This window comes from Carassius auratus, chromosome 22, assembly GCF_003368295.1.
Source record: "Carassius auratus strain Wakin chromosome 22, ASM336829v1, whole genome shotgun sequence".
Taxonomy (NCBI): Eukaryota; Metazoa; Chordata; class Actinopteri; order Cypriniformes; family Cyprinidae; genus Carassius; species Carassius auratus.
In genome coordinates, this window is record NC_039264.1 from 25970308 (window position 1) to 25982505 (window position 12198).

Here is a 12198-nt window from a genome sequence, read left to right on the forward strand (position 1 = left end):
GATTCCTGCCTTACTTAAAAAACCGGTTACACTTTATTTCGATAATCCACTTTAGACATTCTACTGACTTTGTAACTGCATGTCAACTACATATCAACTAAATCTCAGAAATTTGCAACTACATGTCTTCTAACTCTCAGAGTAGACTGTTAGGGTAGGTTTAGGGTTAGTGTTAGGGGTAGGTTGAGGGGTTAGTATAAGTTGACAATAAGTTGACAAAGAAAGTGTTAGAAGATATTAAGCAGACAGTCTACTAATACTCTACTAAGTGCTAGTTGACATGAAGTTGCAAAGTTACTTACTGCTAGTAGAATGTCTAAAGTGGACTATCAAAATAAAGTGTTACCAAAAAACCTTTTAGGTTCTTTATGAAACCATTTAGACAAAAAGATTATTATAAGGCATCGTATAGCACCTTTATTTTTAAGATTGAATTGCATTGCTAGAAGGTTGTGTAATCATCACTCAAAATGTTCCAGGTCCTCATTTGCCCACCTTTTATAACAAATTTATGAGAAAACTTTCATTTATATTCACCACAAGGTATATTTTGGACACACTGGAATGAAAATCACCTCCAGACTTTGAGAATGTGGACGTTTTCCACAGTTTTATCTGGTAAGTGACTTCTCAGGAAGAAAAACAAACTGGATCTCTGAAGGCTTCTCTCAAGTGTAAAGTGTTTGACGTCCCAGGCAGATGATCTGAGAAAAGTTTTATATTTCTCTTATGATGGTAAAGGATTTTGGAACATAGCACTGGTCCTTGATCACATCTTCGGGGGATCTTCTATTCAAAGCTCCAGCTTAAAGGAAAATCCCTTCTCAGAGATGCTCATCAATTGCGAGGAAGGATGGAGACTTTTTTCAGCCTAACTCCAAAGGCTCTCCCTTGGCATGAGGTTTGAACTTTAATCCAACAGCTTGAGGGAGAATGAGACCCAAAGACCTTTACTAAAGCCAGTTCATGACAGGGACCTCAACTTCTTCTCTCAGCCAGACTGGGGGCATTAGAAGCGGATATAATGGCTTAATCTTCAGCCTTAGACAGTTCAGCATTCTCACCCTCTTCCAGGTGGCATCCGAGTCGCTCCGTGCCAAGAGATTGAGAGGGATATACACATTTGGCAAGTCAGGAATTTGGTTTGGAGAAGAACAAGCCCAGAGAGGCAACGTGTTGGCCTTATCATGAGCTCTGGAGGGCTGAAGGTCTGAGACCAAAAGCTGGATGCTTTCAAGAAGATCAGCTGATATTGAAAAGTGCCAGATATTCTCAGATAGGGGAATTCACACTGAAAGAGTGGTGAAACGTCATCTCAACAGCATTCAAATGAAGGTTCCTAGCTGGTTCTTTGCAGAATAAGGTTCAAGAACTAATGTATGGATGTTATATGTGTATCTTTGGATTGTCTGTCTTTCTTTCTTTTTTATTTTTATTTATTTTCCCATAGTTCAGTGCATTGGTCTTAGGTATCAACCTTTAACAGAGGTAAAATTAAGCCCATTCAGGGGCTTTGAAGAACTTGTGTTACCAGTCAAAATGTTCCACGAAAAAGTTCAAACGTAGATTAATCCATCCATGATGATAATCTACCACCCATTTATTGTCATTAAGCCATTTGACTCGATTTCATTTGAATTATGTTTTGGCTCTTATTGTGATTTTCTGGTCATTTCTGTTTCCTGTTTTAATTGGTTTTCTATATATATATATATATATATATATATATATATATATATATATATATATATATATACATACACACACGCGCGCACACACACACACACAGTAGGCTATGCATTAGTTGTGGTGCATTTGGCATTGTTTTCCTGTCCGTGACCCTAGAAAACACCCACGACCCATCAATTCAAGAGCATTATAGATCTTTGTTAACCTTTAGAAGTTCCCTCTATTGTAAAACACCTTTTCGCTTCTATTTAGAAAGGTTGTTTCAATGTGGAACCTTGTGCAGAAACATGCCTCCATGCAAAAGCGATTTCACATAATTTAATGTGGAAATAATCATCTTTTCTCCATTTTAGCTCCAGTAAATTACCTTTCTCTGAGCTATTCATTGCTTTTCGGGAGTTTGTTTCACTAGAGAGACCCTGTAAGTGTCCTCCAGCTCTCCAGTTAATTGAGGGCTTCTGACTCGGAGTGCCCCCTTCACTCCTCAAAACAGCTGAGTGTTCACACACACACACACACACACACACACACACACACACGAGGGGGACAAAAATGGTCCAGGTTTCTTCTTACTGCCCATAAATTAAGGACAATATGTTGCGCGCGAGGGATCTTCCTTAGGCTTTTGTTGTAGGAATGCCAACATCAGGAGCAGAGTGTTCAATCACCCCGCGAACTTTTTTCCTGTGTTAGCAAGCTGCCCCAAACTTTCCGATGAGTTCCTCGTGGAAAACCGCGCAACTGTGAGTCTCAGACATGGAACTTTTCAGCGTCTTTTTAAACTCACCCATCTGCGTCTGGTGCCTGTGTTTATTCCCGCTGAAGTTACTTGCGCAGCTGGGTAAGTCAAAAGCATGCTTTTATTAAATACTAACGCTGTTTTGAAGGCATCATTTGGCGCGGTTTTAAGACGATTTCTGTATAATGCTGCAGATGCGTTATTGATGGAAATACAACTTCTAAGCTCTGAATGCTAAAAGGCGATGCTTGCTTGTTTACTCAAGATTTCCCCACATTCCCAGTGGGAAATTTAAAGATTCACAGACCATTTGCATAGAAAGTTTGTATTTTTCCTTTTTTTCATTTTGTCATTATTTATTTTTGCTTATATTTATTTATTTTTTCTCTGCGCATTATTATTATGTTGAAATAAATGTAGGCTTTTTTATAGTTATTTTAGCTCATAACCGTTTAAAAGGTGTGCATAAGATTTTTGTCTGTCTGCGTCGGGAGCGTGGTGTTGAGATAATGTGCTTTCAATCCGCGAGACGTTGTTTTCATTAGTGCTCAATATTCCGGTCCAGCGGGATTGAACAGCTGTTTGAAACCTGTGCTAAACCTCGTTGTAACTCTGCGCACTGACATCCATTTGCGCACCAAATGGAGAGTCTGTCTGCGCAGTGATGGAAACGTGCTCTGTGGAGAAAAGAACGCACGCACGCTCTCTCTCTCTATCTCTCTCCCTCCCTCTCTCTCTCTGTCTCTGTGTGTGCGTGCAGATGTTTTCAGCAGTCATTAGAGCAGTCAGTAGGTGAGTATTAAGCCTCAGGGGTGCAGTAATTGTGGGAATGTGAGCCTCATGATTGTGGGGTCAGACTGATTAGTGAGGCTGTGATATCTTTACTGTCCTTTCCTCCAGCTCATACCTCAGTGCCATTGCAGGCTATAGACCTGTGTAAATGTTAGAACACTTGGACTATACATCGTGCACAGTACACTATACTGTTTTGCTTTTTGATTTGTTTAATAATTTAATTTAATTATTACTATTTTTTATAGTCTGTATTGGTCTGTAAATAAAGTAAAATAGAATACAATAAATTACATAACATTTATTTAATAATATTTTGTTTGTAATTTAATTTTTTTCATTGCATAGATGGATGGATGGATGATACATTTCTATAATTTAATTAGATTGAATTATATATTTCATTTATCATTTTTAAATTGCTTTCCGTTTGAAATTGAAGTTGCTTCCATATTTAAGTTTGATTTAATTTTTGTTTATGTAATTTCTGTACCTTCTTAAATCAGGGTATCTTCCGTCCATTCCAAATCCGTTTCAAATTAAAAAACAGAAAACGAAAAACTCAAGAGGATTCAAGTGAGAGAACATGAATTCAATAACGAGAAATGGAAAAATGGCTCGTTTATTCGTTATTCCATCTAGGTTAACAAACGGAAAATGAGTTTTTGACTTGATTTCTCATTTTGTCGTTTTGGGTTTAAAAAACGGCTTATGGCTTCAATATTTCATTCGCACTTGTGGGCGGAGCTGAAACGCTCCTTTCATCTGATTGGTCGGATCGCTCCGCCTTCAACTCGATTTTACATTCTTTCAGAATAAGAGTCTTATAAGAGTAGTGTCTGAAACCACCGCTCACTGTAAATTAACATAATATTTGAGTCAGATGTTGCTGCGCACATAATTCGTGCTGCTGTGACTTCCAAGTCACGCCTTTAAATTATTTCTAGGTTATAGTATTGTATGAATATTGTCCCACTGTAAATACAGTGGAAATAGTTTTGTCTCCTTGGATAAAAGTGAAGAGGAAATAAAAATCAATAATAGACTGAACAGTTCCATGATAATATGTCTGTAACATTTACCACTCTCATCTTTTAAGTCAAAAGGCACTAGGTAGGTGTGTGTGACATTAATAATTAATTGGGAAAATTACTATAGTTAAATTTATGAAATAAATTAGTAATATTCGTTTTATTACATACTAAATTGAATGGTTTTTCTTTTAGTCTTCTTTGTTGGCCTTGAGAAAGCCAACATATATTTGAACATTATTATCATTTATTATGAGAGTAATTGACAACGACTAAAATTTTAATGTTTCACCAAATTTCCTTCTCAAAAAATCCTAGTGACTTTCATTATCTGAGCAATGAAGGTCTTACACTTAATGTCCACTAGAGGGGGAGACAGGATTTCTATTTACGTAAAATGGCAAATAAATACATTAATTTCATGTGTACTACCATGAATATGCCATATCTGTGTACAAGAATAAACTTCACACTTCAAGCTGTACTTTAAAACTTCCCATTCTGGCTTTTTCAACCTACCTCCAAATGTATTTTAATATATTTTTTATTCACACTGGTTTATGCATTTAATGTTTGTCCATTTGTCCATCTGTTTGTCCATTTTTCATGAGCTGTACATTTTAAGATGTACTCGGTGTTGATAAATCACATGCACTGAATGTAAAGTGCTAATGTCAGGACTCTCAGTCCTCCTCTTGGATGGCCAGTGTCCTGCAAAGTTTAGCTACCCCAAATAAACACACCTAAGCTAAGCAAGGTCTTCAGGATCAGTAGCAATGTCCAAGCAAGTGTGTTGGAACTGAACTCTGCAGAACATGGTTCTTCCGGTTCAGGACTGGGTTTTAAATCTATAAATGAATTTGTACAATTGGGTGTCTGCATGCAGAGGTGTACTTCAGTAAGTACAATGTAAACTGTAATCTATAAAGACAAATCTTCAGATAAGCATTAAGGCCACTGCCTTGAGGTCTCCATCCATTGGTCAAAACAGACCTCGCACCCCACCACACTCCTGCTAGCTGTCAACATTAATTGCGGCTGGTGCCAAATAAAAATTATTATGTATCCCTTGTGCATTGTTCAAATTCACTACCCTTTCATTATGTTTGGGATGAAAACATTCACTCAATTAAACTGCTGTAAGCATTAGATTAAAAAAAAATTTCCCCTAATTTATTGTTGGTGGATGTTTTTTCACTGACTTCCATTATAATTACATTTTTGATTGCAAAGCCATGACACATAATCATGCATTCTTGATTGTTTGTGGTTTTCCTTGTTGGTTTTTTCAGATACGTCAAGGTAAGTGCACAAAGGTCTCTCTCACCCTCTCTCTCTCTCTCTCTCTCTTTCTCTCTCTCTCTCAAACACACACACACACACACACACACACACACACACACACACACACACACACTATAATTTGCTGTTAAACTCCATATAACTCTATATACAGGCCAGAAACTAAGCCTTTTTTTTTGCACAGGCCTATCTAAAGGGTTAATGGTCCCACCTAGTGATCAACTGTAAAAATAACAAATGTTACCTCTTCCCAACAGGGGAAACCACCAACAATCAAGAGTGCATGATTATATGGTGTCATGGCTTAGCATCAAAAAATGTCGTTATAATGGAAGTCAATGGGACAAAAACAGCCACCAACAATAAATGAGGGAGAAAAAATTAAAATCTAATGCTGCACAAAAACTAACAATACATCAAAGCCAATCTACAGTTACTAATCTTTGACATGCCCAAGACTGTCATAAAAGGTAAAAAAAATATCCAGTCCACAATTACTTTTTATATTGAAAATGTCATTTTGTGTGTGTTTTTTCTTCTCAAATCAGTGACATCATTTATGAACTTGGTAATTAAAGAGTTAAAATCTTGGATTTTCTTTTTAAACATTTGGTAGTTTTGATCAGGACTGAGGGTGATTAATAGATTTATGCAAAACAAAATAAAAAAAATCTTTATCTGAGACATTTTTACAGCATTTTAATTTAGTGGGTGTTTTCATCCCGAACATAACAAAAGGCTAGTGAATTTACCCACAGTATACTGTTGAGTTTTTGAAAAATTTCAAGCATTTTCCCAAAATAAGTGTAAAAATAAGATTTGTCACCAATCATTCCATTAGCTGCAACACAGAGAAAGTTGTGGCCAAAATAAGACTCAACTTTACCCCCTAGATGACGAAAACGTCCCCAACAACGCATATGGGGTATTATGTAACAGCAAGTCATTTGTGCAAGTACATTTGACTTGCAGTTTTCCAAAACTTTATCATTTTTATTTGGCACCAGCTGCAGTAGTTAATGTTGTTTTATATTATACAGCTATCATTGAGCTAAGGTATACCCCCTACCACACCATCTATCATTGAAGAACCTGTGTTACACATGAAATTCATGTATTTATCTGTCATTTAAACTTACATAAACAGAAATCCTGTCTCCCCCTCTAGTGGACCTTAAGTGTAAGACTTTCATTGCTCAGATAATGAAAGTCACTAGGATTTTTTGAGAAGGACAAAGTCTGACCAGTTACAGCATGAGTCAGACGAGTCTGAAGATCTGAGCTGAATTTGGTGAAACATTAAAATTTTAGTCGTTGTCAATTACTCTCATAATAAATGATAATAATGTTCAAATATATGTCGGCTTTCTCAAGGCCAACAAAGAAGACTAAAAGAATAATATCATTCAATTTAGTATGTAATAAAACTAATATTACAAATTTATTTCATAAAATGAACTATATAAATTTTCCCAATTAATTTTTAATGTCACACACACACCTACCTAGTGCCTTTAGACTTAAAAGACGAGAGTGGTAAATGTTACAGACATATTAACATGGAACTGTTCAGTCTATTATTGATTTTTATTTCCACTTCACTTTTATCCAAGGAGACAGAACTATTTGCACTGTATTTACAGTGGGACAATATTCATACAATACTATAACCTAGAAATAATTTAAAGGGGTGACTTGCAAGTCGCAGCAACACGAATTATGTGTCAAGCTACATCTGGTTTCAGACATTGCTCTTGTAAGACTCTTATTCTGAACGACTGAGGAGACCGAGTTGAAGGCGGAGCGATCCGACCAATCAGATGAAAGGAGCGTTTCAGCTCCGCCCACAAGTGCGAATGAAATATTGAAGCCATAAGCCGTTTTTTAAACCCAAAACGACAAAATGAGAAATCAAGTCAAAAACTCATTTTCCGTTTGTTAACCTAGATGGAATAACGAATAAACGAGCCATTTTTCCATTTCTCGTTATTGAATTCATGTTCTCTCACTTGAATCCTCTTGAGTTTTTCGTTTTCTGTTTTTTAATTTGAAACGGATTTGGAATGGACGGAAGATACCCTGATTATACCCTGATTTTCTTAGTACATAGCTTGCAGTACCTTTTCATCATAAATCAAGAGGAAAATATTGAGATTTTTCTTTTCTTTTCTTTCTTTTTCTTTTTTTTTTAATCCAGTCAAAATTGTAAATCATTTTAGCAGTTTTTTTGTTTTGTTTTTTACCAGGAATGAGGCAATTTTGGTTGCATTTTATCTGTTAACTGGAAAAATATTGTTGTAATGCATTTTTATCGTTTCAATTATTATTGCATTTCTTGTTTAGATTTATTGTATTATTAAGTAGTTTTGTGGGTTTTCGTGATTTTTGTCTTATTGTTTGTTTTTTATTTATGTTATTAACTGGGTTATTGTTTGATTAATTATTTTTATTTTGTTTATTAGTTTGATATTATTATATTTGTTTATTATTTTGCATGTCCTGCAGTGCCTTTTATGACCAAAAGGGACAAAAAGAGTTAGTTCACGCAAAAATGAAAATCAGCCCATAAATTACTCACCCTCAAAGTATCCTGGGTGTATATGACATATTTCTTTCAGAGGAATCCATTCAGAGTTATGTTAAATATAGTCCTTGATCTTTCAAGCTGTTTAATGGCACTCAGTGTGTGTAACAGTGCATCAGTCCAAAAGAAGTTAAATAAAAAGCGGCCATCCATAAAAAATACAAAAATGGGGGGCCTTGGGGAGGTTTAGGGGGTTTTAAGAAAAATATCCATATTCAAAACATAATTATCACTTAAATGTAGCAAAAGTCTAATGGTAAATATCGTATAAAAAAAAAAATAATAATAATAAAAAAAAAAAAAAAAAATATATATATATATATATATATATATATATATATATATATATATATATATATATATATATATATATATATAATACTATTATTATTATTATTATTATTATTATTTATTTATTATTGTTATTATTATTATTATTATTATTATTATTATTATTATTATTATTTATTTTTTTCAGTCAATTGCAATTCATTTTACCTGATCATCTGTATAAGGTATATGGTGATTTTGGTTGCATTTTGTTTGTTAGGGTCTCCAGGAAAAACATTATTGTAGGTAATGAATGGCATTATCCAGTGCCGCTGCTAGCCATTTTGGTGCCCTAAGCATAATTCCTTTATGATGCCCCCCACCCCGACAAAAAAAAACGTCCGCGTGCGTGAACAACCGGAACGGACCATCTGGCACTTTCTAGACTAGACTAGAGCAATTATTAAATATCTTTCTTGTTCCCCCTTTTTTGTTACATATACATGGCTAAAAGGTGGCTAATATTTCTATATGCTAATGAAATAATACTGGCATTTAAAAAAAAAAAAATCATTAGGCTATTTTTGGTGCCCCCTCAGCACTTGTGAGTGCGTGATGCGCGTGGTGGGAGCGCCGGCGCTGGCATTATTGTATATTAAAGTTTCGACCTATTGTATATTAATTATTTTGTGCTAAACTACACATTTTGGCAAGTAATATTTCTATTGTTTGGAGTTTCAGGAATAAACAAAGCTGTACATAAAATATATAAATGTCTCAATTTCTGGTATTGTCTCTTTCACAAAATCCTCCCAGTGGTGTCCTTTCATTCAGCAGAGCGTGAACGAGCCCTTCTCCATGATATTTCTTCAGTGAATCATCAGCGTTGACTTTTCAGTCTTTATTAAATGTGTGACAGCCGTGTGTTTGGATCATGCGATCTCATCCCTCATAAGCCTCACTCAACAAAATCGAGTGAAAAAGAGACATCACTGAGTCCTCTGGGTTTGGTTGAATTCCTGGCTGAGTGAGAGGAGGAAACAGATGAGTGCGTTTGCGACTGAGAAAGTCTTTCGCTTTAATATCAAGGACGGTTTCCTGTGGTCACTGATATTTCATAAACGCAACAGACCCAGCCCCAGACCCAACAAACCAATTTTTTTTGGAATGAATCTCTCTCTAGGGCCAGAGAGAGTAAATATCTGGAGCTGTTCCTCTCCTGCAGTGTAATCAGCTCTTCATTCTGCCGAGAGGCGGACTGTCACAACAGATAACTCACATTTAGCAGCGCTACAACCCTCCCACACGAACTTGTGTGAAAGGTCTCCAGTTTTAAGAATCCTTAAACACTACATGCTTAAAACAAAGATTCCTTGCAGCTTGTTTGGTTCAGCAGGTTCCTTTTTATTGATTTGTTTTTTTGCTTTGTAGGAGTTGAGTTGAGTCTTGAGTTGGCTATATGGTTTTTGGTAGATTAAACCATGACTTTATGTCTTTATATAACTTTATATCTAACATGGTGATGGAAAAAAATATTGCTGTAGCATCTGCCCTCAAACGTTTATTGCTCTCCTCGCTGACAACACCTTTGTGTGTACCCAAAACTTTTAGAGACTTATGTAAGTAAACGCAAAAGTTTTCTGAGAGAAATTTGCATTTTGTCGCAAAACTTTCGCATTTTGTCAGAATTTTTCAAAATCTTTGTAAGTGATATTTGTGATGGTGTACCATCCAGATTCAAGGAAATGCTATTTCGCTCTCAAAGCATTTGTGTTCTCTCAACATTTAGAAATTTTGCGAATGACAGCAAAAACCCTTTGCTTTTGAACGTTTTGTTGAACCCGATAAATCGACAATTTGCTTGCATTCCCTGTAAGAAGCTTAGCATTTGCTTTCAAAACTTTTTCAATGTTTTCTTTAGACTTTACATTTCAGAATGTGACTTTATTTATTATAATATGAGTAATTCATATTAAAATTGTATTATATAATTATTTTGTTTTCCATTTATTTTTAGTTTGGCCTGAAAACGTTTGCATCTTTTGCACGTGTGTATGCACTTTTCCAAATTTTTCCAGGAAATTATTAAGTTTAACTCTTAAGCACAAATGCTATTTTGGGGATTTCCGTTTTTCATTTTCCTACCTAATTTTGAATGCCTGCCTATACTAATGCTACAGTGTAAGCTCAGAAAGTTTGGTATAATTTCAAAGGAAACCCTTTGAAATTACATAAAACACTGTTGAAATTGATAAAAATGACAATATATGCTGTCTGTGTTATAATAAATAGGGAAAAAAACAAGGCGCTTTTTTATTTTATTTGTGTAAACTGAAGTTTGAAATGGTATAACTCAGGCATTGAAGGGGCTGGCAACTTCAGACCAATGTCTTGTGATTCTTCCAACTGTCTGCTATTAGAGGAAAACAGAAATTTCTTTCTATCCTAATCTATGCAAAAGTTATTCTATTCCAACTGAAGGAAGGAATAATACCATTTTTGTATAAAATTTTTGTCTAAATAAGTATGAAGTCATCTTTTGCACACTTGCAGTATGGAATAATGTGATCTCTGTATATTATTTGACAGAAAACACTCAGAAGTTACATAAAAAGCTGCTGTTTGTGACAAATAGTATTATTTATGTTGTTTCACATATGATGAACCATCTCAATACAATGTGCTTTTTTTGTGTGTGGGTTTTCTGAACAGTCTTTCAAAGAGAATAAATCATATTGCGCAATAGCGAAATGCATAGAATTATTAAAATATCTGGTCTATCACAATCTAAAATAGAATACACAATCTCCAGCTTCATATCGTTTCATTTATGTCTATTCTGTATCGTGTAGAGATTGAGAGTCCTCGCCTGTCTCTTTCATATTTCATATTTTGATTTTTTATCAGCGTGTATTTTGGTTTCGGTTTCTATATAGCGTAAACAAGCTCCCCGAAGCTTTTGCGCGAACTTCGGAGCGTCAACAAACTAATTTATGTTTATTCCCCCAGTACTGTACGGATTACTGTACATTCACTGAGATGCGGTCGAACACTGCACAGTTATGAAAATAAACATATTAGCTTATTGCTAGCGAAGCTTCCAAGCCTCAGAATAAAGAATCAAATGTATGAAAGCGAGTAGCACGCGTATAGGCTTACCAGATGCGCGTCCTGACCTCTCCACGGCGAAGTTGGCCACCCAGGACTTGTTTTATGAATATTATGCATTATAAATCCGGAGCTTCGGCCATTAGTAGTTTTTTCCTCGCGTGTCCTTTGTTTAGAAGCAGCCAAAGACTCAGTTTCCCAGAGACCATTGCGTCTCCACAAGCGGAAAAGAGTGGGCAGTCGCTGTCCAGTTCCAGCACCCCCGCGGTGCTGAATTCACACCTTCGATTGGAGGGAACGACTTGTGAATGACAGCAATTAGGACAAATAGCGCTTCACAAAAGAGGTCAGACGTCTATAGCAGAAGAAAGGCATTTAGACCCGTCTATATGACTTGAAGAGCTTTTCAATAATACAGCCCTTGGAGCGCTTTTGCGCACTTGTACAAAACGCTTTATATCTCAGCAATGGAAGCACGCAGAAACGTAAAAATGGTCTTGTTTGAAAGAAGAGATTCTAATCTAAAAGATTATATCGAGTATATAGGTATGCGTGGCTGTTTGCGGCTGACTGAAGCGGTGCAAAATGTATAAATAATAAGGTGAGAAATTTTACATCGCGATTCTGTTGAAGATCATTCGATCTGTGATTGTCACACAATAAAATGATCTACATCATCAGAT

General features: G+C 35.7%; 1 protein-coding gene across 2 annotated transcripts in view; it reads left to right on the top strand.

Moving 5' to 3' along the window:
- The first annotated feature begins 1996 nt into the window (after window positions 1-1996).
- Window positions 1997-12198, top strand: part of LOC113040173 (von Willebrand factor D and EGF domain-containing protein) — a 62921-nt gene continuing 52719 nt past the window's right edge. The window contains exon 1 of one of the 2 annotated variants that reach the window (XM_026198467.1): window positions 1997-2530. In XM_026198467.1, coding sequence (XP_026054252.1) covers window positions 2446-2530 — 85 coding nt within the window. In that variant the 5' untranslated portion in view covers window positions 1997-2445. Of the gene's footprint in view, window positions 2531-9839; window positions 10027-12198 lie in introns of those variants that run through there. The other variant, XM_026198466.1, reaches the window with a different exon arrangement.